The following is a 15742-nucleotide window of genomic DNA, read 5'->3' as shown; positions in this document are numbered from 1 at the left end:
CTAAGCATTATGTCAATCTATTTAATGTGTATGGGACCTTCTGGTTTGATAACTTGGCTCCAAAACTGAATAACTTCTTACCACAGAATTGTTATGTCAGATAACAGGTCAAATTTACTTTTGATTTCCTACTACTGATCATTTTCATTCTAGCCTAATCTACTGGATCACCTCACTTAAGTATTTAGATTTATTAACCTGAGTAATCTCACCATAATATGTGATCATTCTGGGCCATCACTGGATAAGACATGTAGTTTGTTTTGTGAAAGTAAATCTGTAGTCCTGTTTCCTTGGCTTCTTCCTTCAGCCAATTGAGCTTCTTGATTACTAAATCAATACTGCTGCTCATGGCAGGCTATGCATCTGTAATGATCTCAAATCTTCCTTCCTTCATATGAGTTTGGGACCTGTCATATTTATTTTCTTGTAGCTGCCATAGTGATGGAAGGCAGTAGGAGCATCAAATGACAATTTCGCAGAGAAAAATTAATACCTTTCATTAATCTATTTTTGTTTTTCTTTGCATCACTTATCAACATATACTTTCACAATATACAGCACTAACAAGCATATTTTAAATGTGTATTTTCCAGACAAGCATCCCACTAAGTCTACAGCTGGATATTTAATCAGATCATATCACAAAAAGTGGAGTATTAAAAACCCACTGCATAGTACATATGATCAGAGCAGGCATTCAGGCATTCATCTATTCATCATTGTATATCTTTACTATCACATATTATTTGTAGGAGTTTTTTTCACACAGGTGGATCTTGAATGGTTCCCTGATAGACCAAAAACTGTACTCACACTTTGTTTGGCAGCACTGGTGGCATTGTACTCCATCGTTTTTGTTGGTTTACTCCATGTGTCTATGGGTTAAGCGTATTTGGTATCTGCTCTAGCAGTGCCAGCAGTCAGCATAGGGCACAGCAATGCTTTTGATTTAGTAGTGATGTTGCAATTCATAATTTACAGAACAAAAAAAATTCCAGTCTATCTCAAATTCCCATATCCACTTTTCAATTCTATATTTACGTCTACATCTATAGTCTGTAAACCACTGAAGTGCATGACGGAGTGTACTAGCCATTGTTCTACTAATTAATGACTTATTACTTAACAATTAATTAATTAAACAATTAATTAATGACTTATTACTTAAACAAAAATCTGTGCCCCATAATTGGTCTTGTCTTGTCTTTGCAGTAACTACGGGAGTGATATGGAGGGGTTGTAACACAATACAACTAAAATACCTCACTTAAGGTTAGTTCCTCAAATGTTGTAAATAGGCAGGATAGTTGGTGTCTATTTCCAAGCATCTGTCAGATCAAGTTTTAGAGCATCTCTGTGACACTCTGCCAAGTGTCAAACAAACTTGAGACTGTTTCAACTGTCCTTCTCTGTATACATTAAACATCCCATTAGTTCTACTTGGTATTGGTCTCACACACTCATGCAATATTCCAGAATGGGTCACATGAGTGTCTTGTCTACAATCAACTTCATTGGCTGATCGCATTTAGCTAATATTCTACCAATGAACAGAAGTCTCCATCTGCTCATCTATGCCTGAGCATATGTGCTCTTTCCATTTCATATTCCTCCAGATGGTCAAGCCTTGGTAATTGTATGAGTTGAATGATTCCAACTGCAACTCATCAATACTGTCATCATAGGATACAACATTTTTTTCATTTTGTGAAGTGCATAATTTTACATCTCTGTACCTATAACGCAAGTTTCTCATATTCACACCACTCTGACATCTTATCAAGATCTGATTGAATATTTGTGCAAATTTTTTCAGGCAGTACCCCATTACAGATAACGGCACCATCTGCTAAAACTGTGAGGTTACTGTTAACTTTGTCTGCCAGTCATTAATATACACTCACGCTCATAAATTAAGGATAATTGCAGAATGTGGTGCCACATAACGTGGCACAACACAAAACTGGCGCTAATATCATAGGCACATAGGGAGCACACACAGCACAGATATGTAAGTCCACAGTATTGGTGATAAGTTGAGAACACCGTCCCAAAACACATGTACTACAAAATGCCACTGTTTCCTGCACATGTATCCCGACATCAATATGGGATATTATCACCATGCACACGTACACAGGCTGCACAACGGGTTGGCATACTCTGGATCAGGTGGTCGAGCAGCTGCTGGGGTATAGCCTCCCATTCTTGCACCAGTCCCGTTGGAGCTCCTGAAGTGTCATAGGGGTTCGAAGACATGCAGCGATACGTTGACCGAGGGCATCCCAGATGTGCTTGGTGGGGTTTAGGTCTGGATAACAGGCAGGCCACTCCATTTGCCTGATATCTTCTGTTTCAATGTACTCCTCCACAATGGCAGCTCGGTGGAGCCATGCTTTATCACCCATCAGGAAGAAGGTGGGACCCACTGCACACCTGAAAAGGTGAAAGCACTGGTGCAAAATGATATCCCGATACACCTGACCTGTTACAGTTCGTCTGTCAAAGACATACAGGGGTGTACGTGCACCAATCATAATCCCACCCCACACCATCAAACCACGACCTCCATACAGCGGTTGGTATCTGTTTCCTGGTGCACGCCATATGAAAACCCGGCGAGAATCACTGTTCACACTATACCTGGACTCGTCCGTGAACATAACCTGGGACCACTGTTCCAATGATCATGTACTGAGTTCTTGACATCAGGCTTTACGGGATCTCCTGTGACCAGAGGTCAGTGGAATGCACCTTGCAGGTCTCCGGGCAAATAAACCATGTCTGTCCAGTCATCTGTAGATTGTATGTCTGGAGACAACTGTTCCAGTTGCTGTGGCAAGGTCCTGAGCAAGGCTACCTGCGTGCTCCGTGGCCGTCTGCAGGCGCTAATGATAAGATATCGGTCTTCTTGTGGTGTTGTACACTGTGGACGTCCCACACTGTAGCGCCTGGACACATTTCTTGTCTGCTGGAATCATTGCCGTAATCGTGAGATCACACTTTGTGGCACAAGGAGGGGCCGTGCTATGACCTGATGTGTTTGACCAGCCTCCAGCCACCCTAGTATTCTACCTTTCATAACGTCATCAATATGTGTTCTTTGAGCCATTGTCAACACACAGTCACCATTAGCACATCTGAAAATGTCTGCACACTTACTCGCTGCACCGTACTCTGACATGCACCAACACATCTCTGCATTTGTGGACTGCTGCCTCTGTGCAACGACCACAGGTCAAATGAACCACATGGCATACCCCATGGTGATTTAAACCCGCAAACCGTCCACCAGAGCATTGTTTCACTATCTATCAGCATTATCCTTAATGAGTGTATAACAGCAGTGGTCCCAACACAATACCCCCCGGCATGCCTAATGTTATGTCTACATCTGTCGATGACTCTCCACCCAAGATAACATGCTTTCCTGCCAAGAAATCTCCAGTCCTGCCACAAATATTTTTTTTTTTTATGCATTTCATTTGCTATCCATGTGATTTTACTTTCATTAATAAGTGCCAGATGACATACATAAACTCTTCCTTACAGATAAGACCAAAAATAAAATTATTAAACTCTGTTATGCCTCAATTATAGCAAAATCTGTAATCACTTACACTTTTATCAGTCTAATTTTACAAGCTTACATCAATCATTGACTTACTCTTCATGCAATGTTTTTGCAGCCACTTGAAACATAAACCAGTCCTTCACTTGGTCTGTAAAAGAATAGTCAGTAATTAGGACATCAGTAACACAAACTATGAATCATGTAACTACAGAGAGACTAGGAAAGATAACTAATTAATTACCAAGGAGCAGTTCACATTGTCTGTTCTTTATTATGCACAAGCCATTCATGAGAACTGATGACAAATATAAGGAAAAACGTTCATTTTTGTCTCTACTAGACGTCTTCACTGTTTGTATAATTTCCATACTGAAAAAAAACAGAAGGCACAATTTGGAATGACTGATTTTAAACATGAAGTAGCTACAAGGTCAACTTAAAACAGAAATTTCTGTAAGAAAGGAAAAAGTGAAGCTGCACATCTCACAATGGTTAGTTCTACACCAAAGTGCTTTGTGGGCATAATGTTACTGAGAGTGGTATGCCCTTGCTTTAATCGGCCATATGAACTGTTATAGGACGACCTACAGTTTAGCATGGAAACTGCACCACTACATAACATACGATCAAAATTTTCTGAATATAGTGTTCCACAGACAATAATAAGGTCAAGTCAGACATTAAACACAGTAGACAAAATATTTCCGAAATGTTATATTTTCAAATTTTTCATGGACCTTGCCATTGGTGGGAGGCTTGTGTGTCTAAGCGATACAAATAGCTATACCATACGTGCAACCACAATGGAGTGGTATCTGTTGAGAGGCTAGACATACATATTGCTCCTGAAGAGGGCATTAGCCTTTTCAGAAGTTACAGATACTACAATCTGTATGACTGACTGATCTGGCCTTGTAACATCAACACAAAACGGTCATGTGCTGGTACTGCACACAGCTGAAACCAAGGGGAAACTACAGCTGTAATTTGGTTAGGAAAAGGAAGAGAAAAAAAAACTGTAGGGTAATATGGACTGGCAGAAAGGAATGAAAGAAGTTGCCTGGTAGAATTTTACACAGAGCATATGCTAACCCTTGGTTTAAGACTCATCAAAGAGGGCCGTACATGTGGAAAAGACACTGGAAGGTTTCAAACTGATTATACAGAGTGAGTCACTAACTATTGCCACCTAGAATAACTCCAAAGTATGATAGTAGCTGAAAAGTTTGTGGGATAAATGTTGCATGGGACAACGGGGGCCATAATATGATGTTGGTTTTTTGTTGCTTGGTGGGGTTCCACAGAGATATGATGGTCAACTTTGTTTTTTTTAAATGGGATGCTATAGTTTGATAATTATTTTCTGACAGTGGCTATCGAGACGAATCCAATGATGTGTACAAGTAAGGTCTTTGAAGGTCAACAAAGGTCAAAAAGGTGGCATCAACGTCCATTTACAGAAGGTGTTCGAAGTGATGACCATTGGTATCAGTGCAGTGCTGCAATCTTCTTATCATGGATTGAGTAGTATTCCTTATCACTTTGGCACTTATCAAAGCACATGCTCTGACAATTCTCTCCCGTGTATCATGTAAATAGTAAATATTCGCCGAATACAGCATATCCATCTAAAGTGCCATTGACATGTATACAACATTTGACAGTTTTGCAATACAACACTAATAGGAATGGTAAGACTAGTATCATTGAATCAAGGAAACGTGAATGATGTATTCCTTCGCAGAACAAGCTGATATGCTTCCCATTTATGGAGAATGACAACGAAATTCAGTGAGACCTAGAGACTTATACACTGAAAGATATCCTCAATGTACTCACCCTACACGTCATAAAATTCAAATATTTGCATGATAAATTGAACACAATTGGATCTTTAATGCATAGGAAACATATCTGGCAAAGGAAACTTACTAACGAGGAAACTGAAATTGGTACTCTTGCCACTGTGGTTCGAGATCCTTGTGTCAATTCACGTCAAATTGCAAGAGAATCTGGCTTGAGCCAGAGTAGTGTTGCTTGTGTTCTGCATTGCCATAAATATCATCCTTACCATATCAGTCACTACCAAGAATTAAATGGTATGGATTGTATGCGTTGTATTGAATTCTGCCGATGGGCTCAACTTCAGATTCAGAGGGACGACACATATATTAATTTGGTTTTATTTACTGACGAGGCTACATTCACGAACCAGGAAAATGTTAATCTGCATAACAAGCATTATTGGGCAACTGAAAATCCATGTTGGCTGCAGCAAGTTGCACACCAAAAACTGAGGTTCGTGAATGTATGGTGTGGGATTCTGGAAGACAGAATTATAGGCCTCTATTTCATCGAAGGAAATCTTAATGGTAGGAAGTTCACCACACGCCTGCAAGAAACTTTAGGTCTGTCACTGGAAGAAATATTTTTAGGAACAAAGAACAGCATGTGGTATCAACATGATGGGTGTCCAGCACATTTTTTGCTGATGGCTAGAAATGAGTTGCAGAGACAATTCCCAAATCATTGGACTGGATGTGGAGGATATGTGTCGTGGCTGGTTCATTCGCCAGACTTGATACCTCTGGATTTTTTCTTGTGGGGATCCATAAAAGACGTTGTTTATAAAGACGTTCCAACTACACCTGAAGGTATGCGAGAGAGAATTGTCGAGCATGTGCTTCAATAAGTGCCGATGTGATAAGGAATACCACTCAGTCCATGATAAGAAGATTGCAGCACTGCACTGATACAAATGGTCATCACTTCCAACATCTTCTGTAAATGGATGTCCATTCCACCTTTTTGACCTTTGTTGACTTTCAAAGACCTTACTGTTACACATCATTGGATTTGCCTTGATAGCCGCTATCAGAAAATAAGTAGCAAACAATTGCAACCCATTTAAAAAAACAGGTTTGACGTTCATATCTCTGAAGCGACCTCACCTAGCAACAAATAAATGACATATTATGGTCCATATTGTCCCGTGTAACTTTTTTCCCCCACAAACTTTTCAGCTCCTATCATACCTTTGAAGTTATTTTTGGTGGCAGTGGTTTGTGACTCACCCTGTATAATGGTAAGACAGAGAGTTTGAAACCAGATTTAAAATTGCAAGACATTTCCAGGAACAGATGTGAATTCTGAGCACAATTTGTTGGTTATGAACTGTAGATTAAAACTGAAAAACTGAAAAAAGGTAGGAAATCAATGAGATGGAACTTGTATACCTTGAAAGAACCAGAGGTTGTTGAGAGTTTCAGAGGGAGCATTACGCAACGATTGACAAGAAAAGAGGAAAGGAATGCAGTAGAAGATGAAGGGGTAGCTTTGAGCAATGAAACAGTGAAGGCATCAGAGGATAAAATAGATAAAAAGACAAGGCTTAGTAGAAATCTTTGGATAGCACAGAAGGTACTGAATTTAATTATTGAAATGAGAGAACATAAAAATGCAATTAATGAAGCAGGCGCAAGGGAGTATAAACATATAAAAAATGAGACCAACAGAAAGCGCAAAATGGTTAAGGGGGGACGTAGGCAAAATTGATCAAAAATGATTTACAAAATTTTGACGTCAGGTAGTTCTGTAGCATGTCGGAAATACTATCTCCAGTTTTCACAGAATAATTTGAAATACAAATGATAAAAAAGCTGTATTGTTTCAATCTCTGCACAGCACTGTGCCCATTTTTCTACACAACACTCTCCCTTCTTTACGATGTTTTATTACTTCCTGCTGTCATAAAAACTTCGGAAGAGTATAGAATGCTGTGGACCCGTTTACATTATGTTATCTTTGCCTTCCACTAGGTATCTTTGGCAACTGTTATTGTCTGGTCTGTGGTGCAGAAATATAACATTTCAGTTCTGCTGCTAGTGTGAAAATTATGATTGTGTTCAAGCTTTTTTGTATGATTTACCATTTAAAATGCCAAGATATAGTGGTAAAGTGTTTAAGAAAGTGGCTAAAGTTCACAATTTACATGTGAATAAGCAGTTTCTACATGTGAGTCAACCTAATTCAGCGTAAGATAATTGTGAAACTAAGACGATGAGCAGTTCACAGAAGACACTTGGAACTGGTGTAGAGTTTCAGTCCACTAACGACGAAGTGAATAGTGGTTTTAAAATAATATATTTAGAAATTATGTGCTCTATAATTAGAAATTCATGTGCATGTGGTAACTGTGGCAATAAGTCTTTAAGATCATATGACAGCAATGACAGGCATAGTATTGTGTGTAATATGCACCTGTTTGTGACAGCTGTCAAACTGACATTCAATTCAAAACATCAACTGCTAAGAATTGGGTGTATGAAGCCAACATAAGATCCTGCTATGGGATGAGATGTGTTGGTGTTGGAAGGGAAAATAGCAATTTGTTTTGCGCAATAATGAATATGCCATCTCCGTCAGCCTCATATTCAACACTAAACAATCATCTTCTGAACACCTTGGAAACAGAATGCAATAGCAGTTTGTGAGCAGCAATAGCAGTTTGTGAGCAGAAGTGAACGAGGCAGTTTTATTTAACAAAGACATTCAGACAGAAGTAAATGACACTTTGCCTTCTACAGATCTATGTGTTTCATGTGATAGCACATGGATGAGAAGGGACCACACCTCCCTACATGGTGTTTCATCAGTTATAAGTGTTGACACAGGAAAAGTTTTGGATTTGCAGGTGATGTCCAAATACTGCTCTATTTGTGCACAGAGGAAGATGTTAGACAATGAGGAAGAAGAGAGAGAATGACAAATAAAACACATAATTTGCAGCAAGAATTATGATGGTTCTAGTGGTGGCAGGAGCCAGCAGGAATGAAATTAATCTTTCATCAGAGTGAAATGAAGCATGGAGTTAGATATGTGAACTATCTTGGTGATGGAGACTCTAGTGCTTTCAAATCTGTTGTAGAAAGCAAGCCTTATGGAAATGAATCTAACACTGGAAAGCTAGTGTGTGTGAGGCACATTCAGAAGAGGATGGGCGAGAGACTTCTGAAACTGTAAAACAAGAACAAAAAGGTGTAAAACTCAAAGATGGATAGCCAATGGGTGGGCCACAATGCCTGACTGACAAAGAGATCCACAATTTGCAAATATATTATGGCAAAGCAATAAGGCAAAACACTGGAGATTTGAAGGCAATGCAGAACGCCGTGTGGGCAATATTTTTTCACAAGTTGTCAACTGATGAGAAGCCAGTACATGAATTGTGTGATATATCCTGGAGCAAATATAAGCAGGTGAAAGCACAAAACAAAACCTATTACATAAACACAGTCTTCCTGAGGCAGTCCTAAACAACATAAAGCCAACATTCCAATTTCTAGCTCATCCAGATTTGTACCCATGGTGGAACACAAAACCCAAATGAGAGCTTCAACAGTCTCATTTGGAAGAGATGCCCAAAAACAACATTTAGCTCATCTACTGTTGTTAAAATTGCCATATATGATGCATGTCTGGTGCTTAATGATGGTAACATTGGAAGAATAAGTACCATAACTGGACTAGGATTTGATGCAGGTTGCTTCACTGAGAAGCTATTGAAGAAGATAGGTACTGTGTGTGTTGTACTTCCTGAACTGTCTGTGAAGGATACAGCCAAAAGGGCATGCCAGAAACATCAGATAAAAAGGAAACAGGTACACGAAGAGCAAGAAGACCAAATGTATGGTTATGGTCAACATTAAGGTACTAGTTTATGGTGTAAATCCTTATAAAATCTTTGATGTGCATTTCCCGAAACTTTCATTTTTCAGTGTATAAGGAACATTTTCCCCTGAATCATTGGAGATAGAAAAGTGAAATTTTCTGCAGACTTTGTTCATAATATAGCACAACTTCCTGTGGTACAAATTTTTTCTAAGTGTATTTCTGTCAAAATTATTTATTTTCTGTGAAATTGAAATTGCTAAGTTTCATACACATAAATTTTTAAAATAAATTCTGAGAGCTCTAAAACTGATATTAAAAAACTGTTCCACATGTTTGCTTATCTGTTTACTAAGAATCACCTACCACAATATGAATGTTGTAAGTAACGTAATTTTTGTGAAAATGTTCCTTGTGTGACAGCATGTGTTGTGAAAATTTCCAACAATGCAATGATCAAATTTTTTGAGAAAAAAATTGAAAAAATTCCAGAATGTAGTCCATAACATAATTACCTCACGTGCACAATTTTGTTCCATTATCTTTCAAACATCAAAAACTGTGTTACATTATGTAAAAACATCCATTTTCTTCATTTTCTTCTACGTCCCCTCTTAAGCAGGAATGGCTAGAGGACAAATGTAAAGATTTAGAAGCACATACCACTATGGGAAAGATAGATACTACCTACAGGAAAATTAAAGTGGCCTTTGGAAAAAAGAGAAGTAATTGTATGAATATAAAGAGCTCAGATGGTAAACCACTCCTATACAACAAAGGGAAAGCTGAAAGGTGTAGGGAGTATATAGAGGATCTCTACAAAGGAACTGTACTTGCGGGCAATATAACAGAAATGGGAAGAGGAACTAGGTGAAGATGAGATGGAAGAAATGATACTGTGAGAAGAATTTGACACAGCACTGAAAAATGTAAGTCGAAACAAGGTCCCAGGAGCAGACAACATTCTGTCAGAACAACTGATAACCTTGGGAGAGAGAGGTGTGACAAAGCTATTCCATTTGGTGTGCAAGATGTATGGGATGGTGAAATACCCTCAGGCTTCAAGAAGAATATAATAATTCCAATTCCAAAGAAAGCAGGTGCTGACAGGTGTGAATATTACCTAACTATCAGTTTAATGAGTCATACCTGCAAAACACTAACATGAATTCTTTACAAAGAATGGAAAAACTGGTAAAGGCTGATCTCAGGAAAGATCGGCATGGATTCCAGAGAAGTATACAAGCTTGAAAGGCAGTACTAACCCTATGACTTTTCTTAAAAGATACGTTAAGCAAAGGCAAACCTACATTTATAGCATTTGTAGACTCAGAGAAAGCTTTTGACAGTACTGACTGGAATACTAACTTTGAAGTTCTGATGGCAGCAGGGGTAAAACATATGGAGCAAAAGGCTTTGCAACTTGTACAGAAACCAGACAGCAGTTGGAAGAGCAGTTAAATGTAATGGACAGTGTCTTGAAAGGGGGGTATAAAACGAATATCAACAAAAGCTGAACAAGGATAATGGAGTGTAGTTGAATTAAATCAGGTGATCCTCAGGGAATAAGATTAGGAAACGAGACACTTAAAGTAGCAGATGAGTTCTGGGTATCTCACTCAACTAATGAGGAGATACTGAATAGACCTGGGGAGAAAAGGAATCTGTTGGTACAACCTGTCTAGAAGAAGGAATCAAGTGACAGGAACACATTCTGAGACAATGGATCACCAACTTAGTGCTGGAGGGAAGTGGGGGAGGGTCAAACTGTCTTTGGACTGAAGACTGCAAAAACAACAAGATGTCACTGTAGTTGGTTTCATAGATAATCAACGCTAAAACCCATACACTCTGAGTGACTGAATATCAGTTATCTTATTCTAGAGTTGCAGAAATATATGATATATTCTTGTAATCATTTTATCATTGCCTCTTGAATCTCACCATCTGTGCATCTACCTACTCAGGTATTCTTTAAACTTTGGAAAAAAGTGAAAGTCATTTTGTGTGAAAACTTAACTGCAAAGGGACTATAAAAGTCTCTCCATGACATGAAGTGTGCAGATGGGCATTTGTCACAGAATTTAACTATTTTCTTGAGAATGTATTCTTGGGTGTTATTTTGAATACATATCTGTGTATCTGGAATGCCATACAGTTGGGATCAGCATTTTAATGTATTCTTGAAACACATATTTCATGAAAAGTGGTCTTTTCCTGCAGCAACAAGGGGTTACCGCAACTCCAACTCAACTAAAATTTCTGAATTTGTTGTGTGGGCTACCCAAACTTCATAAATCCTTGCAATGCCCTCCAAAGAAACTTTCCGTTTCCATCATAACTCCAACTTCATGCTAAAGAACAAAGCATATCTTAGAGCTGCCCCAGGCATTGAATGGAAGGCTTAGGACTATCAATAAGTGTCATTACATCTATGATTGACAAGGTTGGTGCCAGAAAGCAAAATGCAGTATCTCTGGTCAACTATAACAAGATCAGCTAGCTAGCCAATTTAAGCCCGAGTGGCCACATGCTTGCTCTCATTCTGGAAGTTCCCCGGGTGCTACCATCACTATATTTGTGGACTCTGCCTTGTAAAAAAGTGTACCGCACCTGTATCACTACACCTGTGTTACTATAGGGACACTGGCCTGTATTCAGTTTTACCTGAGTGTACAGCAAATTAGTTATGTAAATTCTACATTTTCCTTGTGTTTCTGGACAATTATTTCCTTTTATTGAGAATTTACGGAATTTTGTTCCATTTTGTATTGCACCTCTCTCAGTATAACAAATAACTATTGCCTTAAAAAAAGCAAGCAACAAAATTGGCAACAAGGGTGTTACTTTCATATCTAGACCCGAGTAGCACGGATGTGAATTTTTTTGAACTGTGGCGCTAATTACTCTATTAACATCAGAAACTCATAAAGCATTTGATAATTTTTATGGTCCAACGGTCATAGCCATCGCTGGCTATTCCAGCCTTTCAACCATTCAATGATGTACTTGAGGACCTGAAAGTGTTCCAGAAATGGTTAGCGATGCATTTTCAGACAAGTGATGTGAAGTGCCCGGACCATCTGCAGGCAATTTTGTCGTATTACTTACTGCAAAAGTTTGCTTCACTGCTGGACCCATTGGTGCTGCCCATCAGATACTTTTTCCCTAACGTTTAGAACATTTTTCTGCCACAGCTCATGAAGCAAAAGCCCATTTGGTTTTAGAATCATTGCAAATCAGATTCCGAAAAGTATGCTCTAGGTTACTGATCTTCAAGGTTTAAGAAGAAAGTCCAACTTTGCATGCACATGTTGGCAATCGTACCCTGAAACTTTAATTTGACATGTGATAATCCATCTGGCCCCTGATAAAGACATGTGCTACGGGCTTTATGACAACTGGACCATTCTCTAGCAGCAGTGTTATGCATAGAATGAGCTTTTGATATCCCACTGGCTGTACAGCTGATGTTTTATTCTGATTTTGATACTTCTACTATGGCTCTGACAAGAACAGACTCAGTGAAATGTATTTCCATATCAAAACCTAATTTGATAAACATATCTTCCCCGGCAGCTGACCACCAGCCCCGTTCAATACCGCCCCTTGTAGTTCTGAGGCACCAGTAGCAGTGTTTCTCTAGCATTTGTTATCTAGCTGTCCAGACTATTTTATATTCCATGCATGCAGTTAATGTCTTCATTACAAAGCAGAATGCCCCCAATATTTTTGTAAAGGGGATATTGTAGAGGTGACAGGTATCAGGTGGCATCCTGCACCAATTCAGATTAATAATACTATAGACAGTGTTCGTCTAGTAGTGCCTAGGAATACTGTTACAGGCAGAATTACAGGAAGTGTCACCGACTTTTTCTTTGGTACTGGTGAGTCAGTTTTGATCAGTCCAAATATTTCTGTATAGGTGATCCACTACTGGACATTATCAAATAAAAATTACTGGCATATGGATGTCATGAGATTGCACTTTTAGGCCAAGTGAAACTTTCAGTCAAATACAACCAAATAAAAATTTCTAGCATATGGATGTCATGAGACCAAGTATTAGGTCACGTGAAACTTTCAAACACAACCAAGTTACTCAAGCATTGCCTTCCCTGTTAGTTGCAGACTCATGAAGAAAACATCTCTGGACTAGATGTATACTCTGTGTAGCTGTGTTAGTTACAAAATATGAGTACTTTCCGATTTCATTATCTTTATTCATCGGTAAACATATATCCTATTGACTTCCTAATAGAACGGATGAAGAAGATATAGAAATAAGTAACTTCAATAATAGCTAACGTTTACTGTGACAATAGGATCAGGCAAAGAACTGTGTTGTTTCCAATAGTTACTTACTGTGCACATAGAGTTCATACTAATCTGACTGTTAGACCTGAAAATGACAATTTAGAACAAATTTATGATACTGTGGAAAATATAATGGGAAACCTAGAATTATGGTTTCAGCAAAATGGATTAAAACGCAATGTCACAAAAACACAATTAGTGCAGTTCAGTGCTAAAACATCATCAGCATCTCCCATAAAAACAGTGCATGGTGATCAGGAAATGACTGAAGCAACTTATGTAAAATTTTTAGGTCTAAATCTCGACAAAAATTTAAATTGGAAGGCACATGTTTACTTCTTAGCAAACAAACTAAACAGCCTAGCTTATGCAATGAATGTCTTATCTGGTTCCACCCTTATGGACACCAGGAAGACAGTCTACCACAGCTACTTCCTGTTTAGTCCAAAAAAGAAAATCATTTCACCCATTATCTAAAAAATTAAAAATACTAACCATTCCTTCTCTGTACATCTATGAAATTTTTATTTTCATATATAGAAATCAAAATGCACCTGAGAATTTTCATTTTAACCACAATTACAGGGTTCATCACAGACACAGTTTCAAACTTCCCTCTCATAATTTAAAACTTTATGCTCAAACACCATTGTAAATGGGATTAAAAATTTACAATAAATTAAATAACACAAATCCGTTAAATATGGAGTTTGATGCACTAAAAAGATCGTTATTTAATACACTAGTGGAAAAATGTTATTACTCAATTGAAGAATTCATGCAGGACAGTTTGGCAATAGGAAAAGAAAAGAAACAATTAAGATTATGTATTCTGTAATAAATTGATAATATATTGTATAAATTGTATTGCAAGCTGCAAAATGACCATAAGTGTTATATATGTTCTTGATAAATTGTTCATGTGTAAAAATACAGAAATGCAGAAATGCCTGCTGAAATATGTTAATTATTATAATCTTATTTTTTTAAAGTAATTTGACATGTCTCCAGTACAAAAATCTTTGATTTGTAACTGTATGTTATGAAACAAATAAACTACATTCTACATTCACAACAGTGTTTTAAGAATTTCATACAGTGACTGCATTAATTATATGTTTGTCATACATGAACTTTTGTGAATAGTTACTTCAGTGTTAGGTTACTGCACTCGAGCAATATTATAGGACATCACCCAAATGTAGTACATGGCAATCTGTTTATCTGTGCATAAATTAAAATAGATGAGATCCAAACTAGCCATAAACATTAGCTCATTCAGCAAATCAAAATTGCAATTAAAGCGTTTGAACAGTAATCTTGGTGTGGACTGTATTCTCAACAACAGCTTAATTCCAACACCAACTTTTCAGCCAGTTTCGGCAGAGGAGCTGCTACAGAGGGCAACTATATACATGCAAAGGATAGAGTACAGGGGTTAGGAAGCCTTTGAACTTTCATGCCCACATAATGTTGACCCCTTTGTTATGCTACTTCTTTCAAAGTGTGTCAAATTCCACTGGCACTCAATATGAAGTTAATTCACACCAGACAAATTGGAAGAGCAACTAGTGCTTTCCCCTGTCTCTTTTAACCAATGGGTTTTCCTTTTGGTGGCAGTACAAAACCCAAGTGGCTTCTCTTACCTAACAATTGAATTATGTCAAATGAGTAATCCCTTTCCTTGGTCAACCACCTGATGGAAGGCTTTTCAAAACGTGGAGTCATGATTTCAGACTGAATCCTGGTTAATAACATATCAGCCTCATTTACTATTAGCTCTGACTGATTATGAATGCCTAACCTGATGACATTGGAGGCCATCCTGTCTCATAAACTTACCAATGGTACTTAAAAACCTTACAACATTTGTGTCCAAAACATTAAATCAGGCGCAGGATCATTGCTCCCTAATTGAGAAAGGGCACCGACAACTGTTTTCAGCATACACAACTTAGTTAGTTAGGTGTCCCACCTTCCCCCCCAAAAAAGAAAAAGGTTCTCTTTAATATGGATCACAAGCAATTATTACTGATGTTCAGGCTCAAGGCTAAGCTCCCAGAATGCATTATCCATCACCTGCATTTGTAGATCTTGTATTTATCCAACTATCAATACTCCATACACCACTGTCTGTCCACTCTACATTTAAATGCAGTTATCTTGGGCCCAAAGCCA

At 38.1% G+C, this 15742-nt stretch overlaps 1 protein-coding gene across 1 annotated transcript in view; it reads right to left on the bottom strand.

Moving 5' to 3' along the window:
• LOC126471296 (uncharacterized) overlaps window positions 1-15742 on the bottom strand; it is a 172406-nt gene that overhangs the window by 148698 nt on the left and 7966 nt on the right. The window contains exons 3-4 of the mRNA XM_050099416.1: window positions 3819-3946; window positions 3671-3725 (exon numbers count right to left, since the gene is read on the bottom strand). Coding sequence (XP_049955373.1) covers window positions 3671-3725; window positions 3819-3946 — 183 coding nt within the window. The remainder of the gene's footprint in view (window positions 1-3670; window positions 3726-3818; window positions 3947-15742) is intronic.

Source organism: Schistocerca serialis, chromosome 3 (genome assembly GCF_023864345.2).
Source record: "Schistocerca serialis cubense isolate TAMUIC-IGC-003099 chromosome 3, iqSchSeri2.2, whole genome shotgun sequence".
Classification (NCBI taxonomy): Eukaryota; Metazoa; Arthropoda; class Insecta; order Orthoptera; family Acrididae; genus Schistocerca; species Schistocerca serialis.
The sequence above is the reverse complement of the archived record's forward strand: the minus strand, read 5'-3'. Positions and strand labels throughout refer to the sequence as shown.